The 18,016-nt window shown below is 25.1% G+C and overlaps 2 protein-coding genes across 2 annotated transcripts; both read right to left on the bottom strand.

Annotated features, from left to right (window-relative positions):
• Positions 1 to 3,507: 3,507 nt before the first annotated feature.
• Positions 3,508 to 10,002, bottom strand: LOC145842941 (cocaine esterase-like). Its single transcript, XM_082950415.1, has 9 exons — positions 9,845 to 10,002; positions 8,512 to 8,707; positions 8,034 to 8,233; positions 7,325 to 7,488; positions 6,878 to 7,029; positions 5,828 to 6,043; positions 5,425 to 5,590; positions 4,082 to 4,331; positions 3,508 to 3,673 (listed from the first exon to the last, which is right to left on the bottom strand). The coding sequence occupies exons 1-9, from the start codon at positions 10,000 to 10,002 to the stop codon at positions 3,508 to 3,510; spliced, it is 1,668 nt and encodes a 555-aa protein (XP_082806541.1).
• Positions 10,003 to 16,283: 6,281 nt separating this feature from the next.
• On the bottom strand, positions 16,284 to 18,016 carry LOC145842942 (claudin-4-like). The gene is made up of 3 exons (XM_082950416.1): positions 17,797 to 18,016; positions 17,487 to 17,633; positions 16,284 to 16,555 (listed from the first exon to the last, which is right to left on the bottom strand). The coding sequence occupies exons 1-3, from the start codon at positions 18,014 to 18,016 to the stop codon at positions 16,284 to 16,286; spliced, it is 639 nt and encodes a 212-aa protein (XP_082806542.1).

An 18,016-nucleotide genomic window follows, 5' to 3' on the forward strand; every position in this document is an offset into this window, starting at 1 on the left:
TACTCTTAAAAAAAACCAAAAAAAATATTTTTTTATTTTTTAAATCTTACGTTTTGTTTAATATTTTCTTAACATTTCAACCTATAGCAGGAATTTTGTTGGCTGGAATCGTGACCTTTACAATAAACAATGTTAAAAAGTTGGACTTAAATCGTAATCACAATCAGTTCATGCTGGAAACCGTAGAAAAAATACAAAGAGTGCTCCACCTTCCAAACTTCAAGCAAACAGTTGTGAAAAATGACGCTGTTGTTGCTAAATTTCTTCTTTTGCCAGTTAATTTTGGTTGGTGCTTTTACTTAACATGGGCAGCTTCTTTACTAGCCCTGGTTACAAGTATTCTAAGCTGGGTAATGGCTGAGCAAATGGTCAGAATTGTAACTGAATGAGCTTTTGTTTTAAGATGTTTAAACATTTGGTGAAATAAATGAGTTGTTTATTGTAAAAACAACTTTAGCTAATTGTTGTGGTTATTATTATTTTTAATAAAATTTTATTACAAACATTTCTGAGCTTTAGATTATTAAACATAATTTGAGCATAAAAAAAAGTACAAACTATAATGTCTATTGCTAAATCATAACTATATGAATTGTAAAAAGAAGTTATTATTAATAGTTGAGTACTTAATTACAATAAAAAATTATATGTTACATTTTACATTTATAAAACCAACTATCGAGCATTATAAGATATAAAAAACAAACATTTTGCTTTTATAGCCAAAAAAAAGTTATTTTCTTAGATAAAATAATTTTAAATTCAAGAGTATAAAGCTTTGATATCTTTAAATTATTTGAATATTTGTGCATTATTATATAATACTTGGTGCAAAAATTTTATATAAAGTTATGTTAAAATTAGAGCTGAAATATAAACGCTACTTTACACGGTAGAAGCGATATAAACTAGTTTTTTAGCAGTGTAGAAATTTTAGCCATTATATTCTTATAATTAGGGTGTTTGAATGACATTTTTTCCAAAAAAAAAATATATAAATATATAAAAACAAACTATACAGCAATCTTCCTTTATTGTACCAACATTTGTTTCTGTGTGTTAACGAATGTTTATTTGTTGGTACAATAAAGGAAGATTGCTGTATAATTTGTTTTTATTTATATTCCAATGAACTTGTTTCACTAAGATCTTTAGCAAACGATTAAATCCATATTATGAACAGTTAAAATAAAAATATATATTTTCAAAGACAAACTATATTCTACATTTATAAGAAGTAATCTGAAAAATTATATTGTTAGCTAATTACATTTACAACTTTTACCCATTAGTTCTTAATATTTTGTAGTTTTCTTTGTTATTATATTTATAATTACTGGTAGTAACAAAATAATATCAGACTAATCTGTACAAAAAAGTTGTTGTGTTTTATACATTCATAATATATTGTAATTTAATAGAATACATTTTTCATTTAGTTATATTACAAAAGAAGTATAATTAAGTATGATTAGGTTTTGCTGAAGAATATAATTGTTACATTTGATAGTTAAAGTAAAAAGTTATATTTCAAGTTTAACCGTCGAAATATATATACGTAGGCTGTAAGTAAAAATGCTTTACAAAATATCATCCTGTTAACAACTTTAACTTTGCTTTTATATACTAGTAGTCCAACTCAGGGGCGTGTTTTGACTGGTTTCCTGTGAACCCCCTGAAAAAAGAAAGAAAAAAAGAAGAAAAAGATTCTTAGAATATCACCAAAAACGTTGTTTATTGACTTTGTTTTGGTTATTTGATAAACTTTGAATAATAAATGTTCAATTTATAACACTGATAGATTATAAGTTTCCGTAACAAAAATGCTCATTTTTGCCCAGCTGAAATAGATTTCAAATAAAATTTAAGTTGTGACGTGATAATAGGTGAAAGTTTTAAAGTTGCATTTTTTTTCTGGGAAACTTTTTACTAAGATGCCCTTAGTTCCCATTATAATTTGTTACTTAGTGTAAATAACTTTCGATTATGTATTGTTTTTCAACTAGTAAGTAGAACTTTACTGTCCAATGTAATCTAAAAGTCCAATATAATCCAATAAAGTTTTATTTTACTTAGTTGGTTGTATTTAAGAATGTTTTGTAAAGCTTTTGTAATTTAAAATCTATATTTTTTGTTTATGTGTCAACCAAACCAACTGGGTTTAACCCTTGAAAAGTTCAATTCAGAGAGTTTTCAAAATTATCTTTAGACCACTACAGAACCTGGAAATTTATTCTTCTATCATTTAATGGTATTTTAATATTTTTATTTATATTTATTTTTGTATATCTGTTGGCCACAAAGTTGATTCTTGCTTTTTTGAAATTTTCAACTCAATCATTAGAGATTTCAAAATCATCATTAGAATCCCTGTACCATCAGGCAAACATTTATTACAATTTAAAGATATTTTAATTTAATTGTATAAGTCTAAACATTTTTTTTAGTGAAATTTCAATTTTTATAGATTAGGTTACATAAAAAAATATTTTAATTATATTTATATTTATAAATTTTAAGCGTTTAAAATTTAAAAGAAAAAAAAATTAAATAAACTGTATGTAATATGTTTGCTTTAAAAAACGGATTTAAATTTTGATATACAATTACAACATAACTTTTTTCTGGTTCTTTTAGTTTCAAGTTATCTAAATTTAATACAGTAATATAAATAAAAAATATAATATTTTTCTTTTACTACTTATATGTTTTTTTATTTCTAAGCAGAAAAAAACATTTTAAGCACAGAGTTTTTTGGCTAATTATTGCGTACTTAACTGGCAGTGCATACCTAAGAAATGCGTACTTAAGCGGCAAATTAAGAACAAAAAAAAAAGTAAACTCCTTTGAAAAATGTCTAGACACGCCCCTGGTCCACCTAAACATCTTTACGGCAATAATGTGATAAAAAAATTTCAACCGGCAAAGTTTTTATAGTTTTTAAGACTAAACGTAGTTTTCTAAAACTTTATATAGTTAGTCATTACACATTTGTAATAAAATTTTCTTTTAAAAGAGCTGATTGAAATACACAAAGTATGTTTAAATTGAGACCTATCTACATTAAAAAAAAAATATTAATTAATAAATTTTTTCTTTTATAGTTTAATTAAAATTTTGTCAGTTTTATTTAAAAACTTTTTTTGTATATGTAGTTTATTTAATTTAGATTGAAAAAAACATTTACGTCAAAAGAGTTTTTTATTAAACAAGTTTTGAAATGACTTGTTAGTCTCTTTTATAGTTGAACTAATTAAGTTTTCTTTTTCTAATAAAACTACGAAAACAACTATAAAGCTTTATTTGAAAACATATTTCAATTATGTTTACGAAAAAAGTAAAAGAATATAAAAAAAATACTTGTTTTTCTTTTAAATATAAAACTAGACGTTTGTAAACAACTAAAACAAAACTAAACATGAAAAAGGGTAGCTTTAAGTTAAATATATCATTATTTTGCTTTGATGAGATTTAAAAAAGATATATGTTTTGAACCGATGAAATACTTTAGTTGTTAAGCAAAGAAGGAAACGTTTTAGTCCAAAACTCAAGTCGATCTGCATAAACATTTTGTTTCACTTGTGGGTTGCAGTGAGCTTCTAGATAGTTTCTATTTGTACCTTCCCAAGCAGGCCATTGAACATCAATTTTGTACGGTCCTTCATTCGGATTTCTGTTTTTTTTTAGTTCATTACTTGCAAATGTAAATGGTATTTTTTAAATTCGTAGCTCATTTTGTTAAAATTTTGAGTTTTGTTGTGAACTTTAATGATTTTAAAACATTTTAAGGTATAAATGTTGTAGCAATCAGAAAAAAAAAATCAGCAGAAAAATTTTATGTACTGCATTTATTTATTTTTTAAGTTAAATTCATAAAAAATATAAGATAACAATCAAAGTTTAACCTTACAATTAAAAAAAAAAAAACTATTAATATGCTGGAAGATGCACTTAAACATGTTAATATAAAGCTAGAAATTTTTAAATGTAAATTGAAAATTAGTGAAAAATAATTTGATCCAAAAAAACATAACAAAAAGAACTTACAGAACTTAAAAAATATTTAAAGCAATTGTCATACCCCGAAGTGGCAAAGTTAACCAAAAACTTCATCCACTGCTCGCTAAACAGTTTTTCTTCCTGTGTGAAGGAGGCATCAATGATAAGTTTTGCAGAAGTTAGTGGAACTCCGAACGTAAAAATCAGGTCGTCTCCGTGGTCACATTCGCACAGTGAAGACTTTATATGAGGCTTTTCTTCTTTGTTGTACTCCTTTGAGTGGTTGTACTTCAAGTCTTGGGTCATCATGTAGAAATACGCAGGCGCTTTAGCTGTTAAAAAACGTTTTGATTCAAAATGTAAATGCTGTAGAGAGCTTGAAGATACTTTATACTTACATTTTTCATACATTTACTATAATTGTGCTATTGATTTTAATTCTAAAAGTTTACTAGAATTATAAAACTTACAAAAATACTTTATGAAGTATACTAAAGCGTTTGGATTTTTCTAAAATTGAAAACACAAATTTATTTACTTAACTTCAAAATTAGTTGTCAATAATTAAGAACAGTTAAGACTTTATTGCAGGGTAGAGGAAAAGTTCTACTTAAAATCTATCATTAAAAGGAGCTTAGAAAAAGAATATGGGTACTACTTAAGTTTTATTTTTTATCTTTTAAGTTTTTTACGACATATACTAGTACAAGTTTGTATTTAAACTTGTTAATAAGTATACCACAAAATAATTTAATCTAGAATTATAGTACTTTGATAAAAGTGTAAGTATATAATATGTGTTTATATTTTTATTAAAAAGAGTAACCTTTTTTTTCTATTTTATCATTAATCGTATTTGCTAAATCGTAATAACTAAAAACTTTATTGATAGTTTTCAAGTTTGCATCTCTTGTTCATTCATCAAGTACGTTATTAATTATTAAAATATACTAGTATTAACAGTTTTAAGTACTCTTGTAAGTTTTATAACTGTGCTAATCTTCTTTAGGCTTAATCAATTTATCTCGAGCACTAAATTTGGTTGTGGGTTGAATAAACTAAACTACATCTAAAAAAATTGAGTTAAAGTGATCAATTTAGAAAGTTAAAAAAAATGTTTGTAACTAATCATATGTAAAATTTTATCGTCTTTTACAAGCTTTCTTCAATAGTTAAATATATAAAACAAATGTAACCACAAACTATTTAAATAAAACTTTACTGAATATGAAATAATGCTCCAAAATATAAATATGTTTTAGTTGTTTAAGTTTATAAGTTTTATTTATGGTTTAATTATCGTCGCTCCAGAAAACTTTAATTTTTTTATTGTATAAGTATAATTGAAAAAAAAAACTTTAAAACTTGCTGTTCGATAAATCTTGTGTATTTTTTTTCAACTAAGACAATGGTTATAACAAAAACCTGCGTGAGAAGTTGCTCTCATAATACTTGGCACAACAAAAGTTGAGTCACCATTCAAATGTCCCAACATTTTGGTCCAAAACATCGGGTCTTTTTTTATGTCAAAATGTTTGCTGTACTCATCAATAAGCGCTTTTTCTAAGGTAGCATGCTTATCTGGCTTCGTCTGGATATTTTTTATTCAAAATGAAAAAAAAAAGTTCTTTAATGTATTAATGCTACATAACACCATAAGTTTAAAATCTTAAAATACAGTCCACTTAGAAATATTTGAAAACAAGTTTCAAAAATGTAACGCCTTTGTTTATACCATATGAAAGCTAACACTCATTTTCATTAATTTTGTAACTTGAGTTATTGAATAACACTTTTGAACAAGTTAAAAGTTAAAAAAAAAACGAACCGGAGCAGCCATTTGTACAAATTGTTTGAGAAAAAGTTTTCCGTCTTCCTCACTCAACCCATCGTTAAAGCCCTTGGTTTGGTACAAAGTAGAAAGAATACCGAAACTTTCAGTGTTGTTCGCTCCGAATATTTGCGGTACTTTATCAAATGAATTTTCTAGACCTGATGGAAAAAAGGAAGGATCCTGGTTTACTGGAGTGAAGTATCCGAACGCCTGTATTTACGGTTAACAAAAGTAAAAATAATTGGTTCCCTTGACACAGTATGAACTATAACATAGATACTTTCACAAAGGTTTTCTTAAGTTTTTATTATCTATATACTTTGATAAGAATGCTTAACTTCTATAACAGTTATTTAAATTTTAACTGTTTAAGAACTTAAAGTAAAATCCCAACTTATTGTATCAATAACTCTAATCGCTCGTAGGGTTTTGCTTACTAAAAAGATTATCAAAAAAAGAGTTTGTGATTGAAATAATAATATTTTGTAAATAAAAAAACATCTAAACTTTGAGACTTTTATAAATTTTTAAACATTTGATAACTTTTTGTTAGTTATGTAATGAAACAGACGTATATATAACAAAACTATTTTGAATTTTTATAAGATAAATAATAATTTGTTGGTAAATCTAAAAAATATTTTGAACAATAAAATAGTTACCATAAGATATCAAAATAAAAAAACAGGTAATGATAGTGATATATTTGTAAAATAAAAAAAGTAATTGTAGCATATTAGTTAATTCTAGTTTCCTTTATTTAAATGCTTTTATAGCCATCATTACTTTTAAAATACTTTAGTAAGCTTTAAAAGTATTTTTGAATCAACACTTTAAACAGTTTAGTGGGTAAAAATAAACAGCTATTAGTAAATTACATCTCTAAATATTGTTTTTGATATTTGAGTTTTGTAAAAAGTATATAGTTTACTAATAGTTTTACAAAAAAAAGCCTATAAAAAGTCAGCTTTACAATCAAAAGGAAAAAACAATTTTTTTTTAAACTTGTTCAGATTTTTTCAAAACTAATAGTTTAAAACTAACTTTAGTCATTTTGAAAGCAAAATCTGCAAGCTCTTTTGCAGGAACTTTCTTTAATTTAGCAAGCTGATCCTTTGGATCCTTATCTTCGATATTAAAGTTTTTCAACAACTGTTCTGTCGCTGTTTGGTTATCAGCTGCACTTCTTAGTAACACTGGCAATGTTGAAATAAATTAAGAACTAGTACTTTTAATTATATAACAACTTTCTTTTCTTTTAAAAGAAGTGTATAGTACTTTTTTTTGATTGATATTTTACGTTTACAATGTAAAAAACTTTATTTCACTGTACAATTACAGGATTATTTTTAATGATTCAAAAAAAACTAAAAAAAGCTTATTTAAAAAAAAACTTTAATTTGTTCTTAAAAATATAATTAGTAGCTCTTATACAGTTGTATTAATTTTAAGAATAACTTTTTTATTTAAACACATTGATGAAATACTTACTTGGGAAAATGCTGACCCCACTGTGGCAGATAGCTTTGTGGTAAAGTCCACTAGATAAGGGTGAATGAACATGCAAGTCTACTGAAATTGAACCAGCACTCTCGCCAAATAAGGTTATATTGTCTGGATTTCCGCCAAAACTAGCTACATTTTCCTTGCACCATCTTAAAAATATGTTATCTCAGAACTTATTTTTCAAAAGCATATGAAGTACTTATATTTACTTTTTGATAAAGTTTTACAACGAACAAAGATGAATAAACTATAGATTGTTACTCGCTTCATTTATTCAAACTTACCTAGGTTTTATTTTCAAAGCGTAAAAATAACTAAATTATAAAATTTTTGATGAACTTCGTACAGTAATACAAATACGAGTAACTTATTTATAAATATTATCTTTTTTTATCTTTTGAGAGTTTTTATTCAAAACAAAAAACTTAAAAAGTTTAAACACAATTTTGAAAATTGCAACTACATGCTAGTTTATAAAACAAATTTCCAAATTATAGAGTAAAATTAAATTTTTGAACTTTAAAAACTTCACTAAGTTTTATGGTTGAAACTAAACTCAAACTAACCAAACTAACACAAAACTAAAATTTCAGACCTAAAACTTTAAGTTTAATTGTTTTAGATGTTTATACTATATTTTTTATTATCAAATAAAAAATAGATCTGAACTTAAGTTGTAAATTATAATACTAACTGTAGCGCCATATTTTGATCCAAGAGTCCCATGTTACCAGTGCAAGGAGAATTTTCACCTGTAAAGCTCAAAAATCCGAAACAAGAAACTCTGTAATTGGGAATAACAACAACAACGTCATGCAAGGAAGCTAGAACGTTACCATCGTAACTAATTTGTCCCCCAATCTGAAATCCTCCTCCATATATCCAGAACAAAACCTAAACAAAAATAAACAGTTCAGTAAATAATCAAAAGTTGAAATTAATTCAAAGTATTAAATTATTTTTGTTAGTTTCTTCATATAAATCGTTTGTTATATAGTGTTTGTTATTAAAGCTTGTACGTGTTAAGCTATAAGAATTATGTAAAAGAATAAAAAGTTCAGTCCAAAAATTAGTAAGAAGGACAACTAGGTAACTTATAATCAAACCGTTTCCTGCACTTTTGTGCTTAAAGTAAAACCTATATTTTAGTATAGCAAATAGTAAAGACTCACCGGTAACTTGTCACTAGATGTCGTAGATGGTGTGTAAACGTTCAAATACAAACAGTCTTCACTAAGATCCTCGATTTGTTCTTCAAACTCATTGGGTAAAGCCATCACATTCATCAAAGGAACGGCCATTTCAAGCGGCTGCATCGGTCCTGGTGCCTGCTTAGTTCCGTCTAAAACGCCGTCCCATGGTCCCGATCTTAAGATTTATTTTTTATTCAATATTTTTTAAACTTTGAAAATATTTATAATCCATGTTTTATTTCAAATTGGACATACGTAGCTTTAAGATTACACTACTTTTTATTATTTCTCCTAAAACAACCTTTGAATCTTCTAAGGTACGTATATAAAGTTAAACTAAATTTAGATATTCTGAAGTTTACATGGTTTGCTCATACTAATTCGATCATCAAACCACAAGCTTACGGTAGGCTGAGACCGGTTTCGTCCTGATAAAGACTTGTTAGTCAGTCACAAGCGAAAAGCGCGCGAACTCCAATATACAAAAGATTTATAAATGCAAGCAATAAGCAACCATTTGCCGGCAATGATCAAAGACGTCAGCATTGTCTTTTCCCGTGCAACGTTCAATACATTGTCCACTAGGCAAGACATCTGGTATGCTCGTTTTGAATACGATCAAAAAATCATTGGCGAAAGTCTACAGAGTCGTAGGTCTACAGAATTACTTGAACTTTCATGTATCGTGAGACAAGCTCAAGTTTACAAGGTTTGATCATACCAATTCGATTATCAGACTACATGTTGTAAATACATCTTAACACGGTAAATACGTTATTCAAAAATAAAACTAAAGTCTAGTTTAACTTCCAAAACGCTTTTTGTGTTATCCTTTGTAATATTACTTTTTAAACATTTCATTAAACTACTAATAAAAATGTTGTGCATTGAATAACAACATTGTACCGAAAAAAATAAACTGAGAATACCAATTTCGAATCTTTTTTTAATATTTTTAATTTATTTGTTATAATGTTTTAATGTTTTGAAAAAAATGTAGTAACTTTTATTTTTTAAAGAGTTTTAAATAAAAATAAAGTAGTTTATTAAATTAAGTTAAACAATTAAAGTTTGTATTTTTTAACGTATTTATAATTTTTACTAATAGTTAAGTGCCAATACACATTTAAACTTTTTGTTTGTTACGTTTAAAAAGGACAACGCATATTATTTGAAAATAGTCTTTAATTAAACTGTTGTTTATAGCAGTTAGCTTAAAAAATTAAAGTTATTAAACTGAATGACAATAAAAAGATAACTCTAACTGAGACTACACACTTAAATTAAAAAAAAAGTATATATAAAAACAAACTTTTGTGGAGGTTCAAATCTTAGTTCTCCAACTGGCGGCTGGGCAAATGGAATTTTAGCAAATCTGTACACCTGTTTTGCATTTTCAACTTTCGGCTTTGCACACTTACGCCCTTTTACACTACCCATGGGAGTATTTACTACAGGATACTCACTCATATTTCATTTACTGTATAATTACCAACAAGTACTACCTAAGTAACTTAATAATTGTAACACTTTAATAATTTTAATTAAAAAATATAAATTTTTTAGAATCATGTTCATGCTAAAAAGCATACATTATTGCTTATTTTTACTTACCAGTATCATTTTATTACTTTAAGTTCGAAATAATTAAAAAAAATTTTTTTAGTTATTCAAAAATTATAAGTCGTTTATTGAATTATTATAAAGTTGATTAAAAAAAAAAACTTAAGCTACAAACTTCAGTTTATTTTATATTGCATTGTAGTTTAATTATATTGAAAAATTAAATAACTGGTATATATTTTCAGTTTAACAAAAATGTAAGATAAATAGTTTGTTGGAAACTTTCAATTAAAAATTAAAGTAGTACTAACAATTGTTTAGAAAAAAAAATTGAATAATTTAATAAAACTTATAGTTTAGCACCTACATTATCTTTATACATACATGTGAAAAATATTGTACAAAAACATTTTAAATATAAACTTTTAACATCAAGGTCAGTAAGTTAACTTTCTAGAAGCTTGGTTTAAGCTATAGCGAAAAGTTGACTGAAATTAAAACTTAATATTGTACTTGTTGAATAAGAAAACTAGTGTTAAATAGATACTTTTACGTTCATGAAACTAAAACGGATAGTTTTTACACCTTAAAAAAATTTCTTAAAAAAACTAGTTATTTTTATTTGCATATACTTAAAAAAAATTATAAACAAAATGCTGCTGAAAAACATAAACCCAAAGTTACTAAAAAATCATAAAAACACTCAAAATAGACAGAAAACTCATAGAATCAAACAATGATACTTTATGAATCATGTGTTTATATGAAAATGATTAATTTTACTCTTAATCATATATAAAAACATTAACACATCATTTCCTTTTAATAAACAGTGACAGTTTAAAAAAAAAAATTTACCAAAAAAGGGATATTATCAATAATTAGATGTTATTAAAAGATTTAAGTTTAAAAAAAAATAATTTATGATAAATTAATGTACTTAAATACTAAATTTTTAGTTTATAATATAAATTAAATATATAAAACTCTAGTCTACTCTCAAATGCTTTTTATAGCGTTTTAAATATTCTTAACACTCCTTCGTAATTTTGTTTTTATGTAATTTAATATATAGTAGTTAAAAAGTTAATGTTTAACTATCTAAAATAAATAAAGCAAAAATATTTTGATTAATTAGGTGACATTTAAAACTTAAGCGTTGAAATTTAAGTTTGAACAAACCTTATTTTGTTCCTAACAATAAAAATTTAAACCTTTAGTAAAATCTAGTACAAATATATTAACCTAGTGGTTTCAAATAGTTTACTTGTACTTATAATGAAGTATTAGTATTAGTCACTCACTACAAAAAAAAAGACGAATAAATCACTTTAACCTAAAACGATTAACAACTTAATTTTTAATATGAATATTGCCTCGCAGGTATAAAAAATAAATTTATTTATTTTTCAAATTTTGATTTAAAAATAACAAACATTCAAACTTATAACTAAGTTTTAGTAAGTCACAAAAAAATATTCAAATGCTTAAAATCTCTTTTTTTTTTCAACAAATAAAAGGTTTTTTAATTGTTATAAAACAATTGAATAGTTTTACGGAAATGGTTACTTAATTAAAGTGAAGACATAAAAAACTAATACTGAACTGCATAACTTTTTTTTCTCTGTAATCAAAAAATACAGGTTATTAATGATAAGCAATGACATTTCAAATAAGTGTTACGTATAACACTCTACTAAGCTATCTCAAAAACCAGGTAAAGCTAGATTGCTAGAAGGTAATACATAAAGTGACTGTTCTAAAATCGAAATGTCCTTTAAAAAAATACTTTTTAAAAAATATATAATACTGTTATATGATAACGATGCTGTAAAAATAGAACTATGATTTTTTGTTAAATATAGGCAAATAACTTAGAAGAAGCTTATATTTTGTTTGTAAAGTTTTTTGTTTAATACTAAAAGAGCGTTTTTTAATTATTGCCTAATGTAATTGATTACAACAAAAAACATATATAAAAGTTTTATAATAAAAGTAAAAGGTATTTTTCTATTTATAGCTGCTTCAACTATTTTATGTATTAAATAATATTTTTTAGCCTGGAAATGTTTTTTCATTTTATAGGCTATAATAAAATATTTCAAATCAACAATTAAAGCTGTTAGTTTTTTATAATTCTTTTTGCTTTGAATTTTTGTTTTGTGTTTCTAGTTTAACTTAATAACAATTTTGATTTTTTAATTGACATTTAATTGACGATCAAAAACTGCAAAAAAAGAAACTTACTGAAACAGCTTATTCATGAGAAACATTTAATACAATTTTAAAGCTATTTTTTTATTACTATCAATTTAAAAAAACATTTTTCTTGTATAACAAGTGTTTAAAATATTTGAAGCTTACAAAAGTTTATTTTAAAGTCCTAAATAAAAGTCTTCCTAAAAATATTTGAATAAAAATTACAAATTGCCATGTATTTCGTTTTACTTTTTATATTTATTCTTAAATTTTTAAGTTAGTAAATATAAACTGAAATAGAAATAAATAAGTACGTAAAAACTAGGTGGTCGGCAAACTGCAGCTTCCAAAGCGAAAATGTGGTCAGCGATGTATTTTTCAGGTTAAAACATTCAATTAATAAATTTCAAATAATAAAAACTAGTTGGTATTAAAAACTAAATTTTAATAAAAACTTACAGTTATGCTTTTAATTTTTAATTAAAAAGTTTAAACATAACTGACTCATTTTCGAAAAAAAGTTTATTGATTAATTTCGTTTAGCTCTCTTCGGAATAACATTGCTAAAAACTATGAATATTGTAGAGTAATTTTAGTTATATATAATGAATTTGAAAAGTCTAAGAAAAAATAGTTACGTCATAAAGTATAAAAGTCTGTTTTAAAAAAGTTTAAAAATAGAATAGAGCTGTACTGAACTAACTTGAAGTAATTTATAAGACAAAATTGCTAAAACAAAAACATTTGAAATAGTAGAAATTTTTACCTTAAACTAAATTAAATAAAAAGCACATTAAAAATACGACAATAACGACAACAAAAATAATACTACTAAAGACCCTATTTGTAAAGTTTTAAATTGTAAAAATCTCTTTGTTTGCAAATTTTTGGCTCGCGAGGTCTAATAAACAAAGATTCTAGAACTGAAAGAATTTTATATTATTATTTATATTTATATACTACTTTAATTTTATAGTTAGTAATTATTAGTGCATTTTTGTTTCAAATCATTTTTTTTATTGATTACTCTAATTGTTTTGAATAACTGCAGCCTGTTGGAAGACTTTTTTAATACAGTATTACCTGCAAACAACTTACGAAATTGTCCCGTTTCTTATAAAAAACTGCAGAATCCTAGTTTACAGTAGGATGCTTTTTACGAAATAAATAGTTATGTAAACTAATTCAATAGTAAGTGATATGAAATATTGTACAATAATACAGTATGTATAAAACGATCATTGTTAGTACATAATTTTTTCTCATTCTTATAAAACTTTTTTCTTCTTAAGTTATTTTCAGTTTAAGTGTTAAGCTAAATAAGACCAGCTTTAGAATGAGTTTGACACATTACAAGACGAGTAGTATAATTATTTCAACATTATAGTAAAATATTAACTTAAAAAAAAAACTATTAATAGCTTATGAATGATGCTTAATCACTTAACTGTGAAAAATTTACTATAAAAAACACGTTAGATAATAAAAATAACAAACATTTAATATAAAAGCATAACTTAAATAAATAAATTTGGTAATGCTTTTTGACAACATATTTGTTTATTGTATTGCAAAAATAAGCACATAGTTATGTAATGCTTATAAACAAAATCTATAAATAAAAATTTCTCATGTTTAAGATGTTTTTATTTTACTTTAAGCTAACAAGTTTTTAAAAGATTTTTTTTGCTGTCGTTTATAACAGTCAATTCCTTAATTCTTTTAAAGATACGTATCTACCCATTATACTTTAATAAAACAATTTGCACCAAAAAAGAATATTTTAAAAATTAAACTGCTTTTAAATATTTAAAAAACAAAAAAAGTAGACTTTTGTTGAATTTAACACTTTTTGAATTATAAAGTGATAAAATTTGTTTTTAAAAATTTGTTAAAAATTTTTAGATTAAATTTTCTAAATGTGTAACCACCACTTTATAATATCAAAGTTTTTATTTTTTCTTACTTTTAAGATAAGCTGTTTTATATATTTAGTCGTCTACTAATAAAAAAACTATACACTTAAACACTATTAAAAAGTTTAAACATAACTGACTCATTTTCGAAAAAAGTTTATTTATTAATTTCGTTTAGCTCTCTTCAGAATAACATTGCTAAAAACTATGAATATTGTAGAGTAATTTTAGTTATATATAATGAATTTGAAAAGTCTAACAAAAAATAGTTACGTCATAAAGTATAAAAGTCTGTTTAGAAAAAGTTTGAAAAATAGAATAGAGCTGTACTGAACTAACTTAAAGTAATTTATAAGACAAAATTGCTAAAACAAAAACATTTAAAATAGTAGAAATTTTTACCTTAAACTAAATTAAATAAAAAGCACATTAAAAATACGACAATAACGACAACAAAAAATAATACTACTAAAGACCCTATTTGTAAAGTTTTAAATTGTAAAAATCTCTTTGTTTGCAAATTTTTGGCTCGCGAGATCTAATAAATAGAGATTCTAGAACTGAAAGATGGTAGGTGTTTCTAGCTCGGGATAGGATTTCGAACCTATTATCCAGGTAGTTCTCGGCACAAACAGGGTTGTTGAGGAGGTGCTGATGAATAGATGACTGTTCACCTTTAGGCTTCACGTCGTCATTAAAAATAAACCTTTTAAGCTTTTTCGTGACATGCTGCTCTCGCCTGACGTGGAAACGTTGAGATGTACGACCTACGTAGTCATTTCCGCAATGACATTTAAATATGTAAACTACATTACTCAAATCATGGGTAGGTGTGGCATCTTTTACGATTCCGTTAAGTGGGCGGTTGGTGTTGTACACGACGTGAAGCCTAAAGGTGAACAGTCATCTATTCATCAGCACCTCCTCAACAACCCTGTTTGTGCCGAGAACTACCTGGATAATAGGTTCGAAATCCTATCCCGAGCTAGAAACACCTACCATCTTTCAGTTCTAGAATCTCTATTTATTAGATCTCGCGAGCCAAAAATTTGCAAACAAAGAGATTTTTACAATTTAAAACTTTACAAATAGGGTCTTTAGTAGTATTATTTTTTGTTGTCGTTATTGTCGTATTTTTAATGTGCTTTTTATTTAATTTAGTTTAAGGTAAAAATTTCTACTATTTTAAATGTTTTTGTTTTAGCAATTTTGTCTTATAAATTACTTTAAGTTAGTTCAGTACAGCTCTATTCTATTTTTCAAACTTTTTCTAAACAGACTTTTATACTTCATGACGTAACTATTTTTTGTTAGACTTTTCAAATTCATTATATATAACTAAAATTACTCTACAATATTCATAGTTTTTAGCAATGTTATTCTGAAGAGAGCTAAACGAAATTAATAAATAAACTTTTTTCGAAAATGAGTCAGTTATGTTTAAACTTTTTAATTAAAACCAGTACCAAAACCAAACTATTTAAACACTATTAAAAAAACTATGGATGATGGTTTTGTTTAATATAATTTAAAATGAATATTTAGACATAAAAAATTTACAAGTACTGTATTAGGCGAATTTTAGTAAATTTACATATAAGTCTAAAACTTAGTTCTATAACAAAATCTAAAAAGTTTTATACAAGCTTTTAAAAGTTTTTTTTCATTAAAACTTTTAGACTTTTTAACACAAGTTTTTTAAACAAATCTATATTTCAGAAAAAAGTTTGTGTACTGTTGGATTTACTTTTGTAACAAAAATTTTCTTATTTCATTAAATTATGTTCAAAAATATTATTATTATTATAAATAATAATATTAAAGTTTTAAAGTTTAACAATTACAATTATAAAAAAAAATTCGTTATCAATTTAGTTTATATTTAGTCTTTTACCTTGTTACTGAGAAAACTTTATTTGATGATATAAAAAAAAATATTCATAAAGTATTAATTTTCAAGAAAAATATAATGGTGTTGTACAAAATATTATTTATAACGTTATTGTTCGACTCAAAGGTTAATTTGTATCACTAACACTAAAAGCTATCAATTTCAAAAGTAAAAATTACAAATTAAACATATTCCTGCTTAACAAAGTTTGACCTCCTTCTATCATTTTCTACCTGGTACTGGTAATGATGCTGGAATCTATCAACATTTTCACTCTGAGGCGGAAAGCAGCAGCAAGTAAACGACGACACCCAGAGGATAAATGAAGTGACGAATCCGAGGTAAACTGCAGCACCGATTTCGTAACGAAGGACATCATTGTAGTTTGATGGATCATTATAGCGAGCTATTGAGGAGCAAGTTGACCAAATACAAGAGGCTAGAACCAGACAACCTTATAAAAGCAATTATTTTATTGAACAAGTTATCTATTTTTTTAAGATTTAGGTTTCAAGTAAAAATAAACTTTTTATATAAATAGCATATAAAATAACATATTTTTCACAAAGGTAAGTATGTTACATTTTAAATAGGTAGTATATAAAAAAAATTTAAGTTTAAATGAAAATTGTTTTTATGCCTTAACTTTAAGAAAAATAATCTTATAGTCGTTTTGTCAGTACGGATGAGCTTAAAACAAATTTTTCATTTAATAAAAATTTATAAATAATCTGTTATAAGTGTAACTAATAAAAAAGAATTTATACTTTGGAGGGATTTAATTATAAAGTTTTTTAGAATTATAGTTTACGTGATGAACTAAATTAACTTACGCTTTTCAAATATTAGACTTCAAGGTTTAATTTAATTGAAAAGCATAGTAATTTGTATCAACTTATGGTTTAATTAAAAAACATCCATAAAAACAAACTAGTTGAAAATAAAAGTTTTTTTATGTGTAATGAAACAAAATAAAAAAGGTAAAAAAACTTTTTAGTTTTAAATTCTTAAATTTTTATAAATTTAAATTCAAATTAATTCAAAATATTTTTGTACTTTATTTTATTTTTTATCTAATAACACGATACTCATGGTTAAATAAAAAATATATTGTATATAGTTTAAAAAATCACTAAAAAGAGTAACTTTAAAATACATTTAAAACTTACATTAATAAGTTTAGAAAATATTAAAACGACTTTTATCCGAATAAGATATAAGCAAGTACTAAAATCAAAAATAAAAATTTCAACACAAACAATTTTTTACTGTAAATCGTTTTAAAGACTTTAACTATTACACATATTTCGTAAAAAAACGTTAAAACTGTATTTGAATAAACAATTAAAGGCTTTTTGTAAATACGGCATATTAAAATAACTAACCTGAAGTAGCAATCAAGCAGGCAGCAATGTTGTTTAATGTTTTGTTGTGATGCGAGTTGTTTGATGCAGTGAAGATGAGGAGTGCGATACTTGCTACGGAACACACTATTGCTGTGCACATCAGGCACCTCAGTGCCAAAATAATCGCTGTTTTTATTATTAAACATTAGTAATATAAGCATAGAAATTAAATAAAGAATAAAGACATTCAGTCTTATTGAAATGATTATCATATAAAAAAAGACATATGGAAAAAAATCTACAACCTAATAACTTTTTACAAAAATCAACATTATTATCAGCAACCAACGGTAAATTGACATTGTTTCCATTCCCATTGCGTTGCACTGGTACTGCCCACTAGAAAGCTGCATACAGTCCTCCCAAAGACCCCTGAACGCCCAAGTAGATCCCAATAAATTGCTACTTGAGTTGCCAGATACTTCCCACTGGTTCCAGATGCAAGCGGCAAATGTAAGTACACAGGAAACAGCAGAAATAGAAATAGGAATTATTTGGTGTTTAGCCAT

This window comes from Thalia democratica, chromosome 8 (assembly GCF_965202585.1).
Source record: "Thalia democratica chromosome 8, ktThaDemo2.hap1.1, whole genome shotgun sequence".
Classification (NCBI taxonomy): Eukaryota; Metazoa; Chordata; class Thaliacea; order Salpida; family Salpidae; genus Thalia; species Thalia democratica.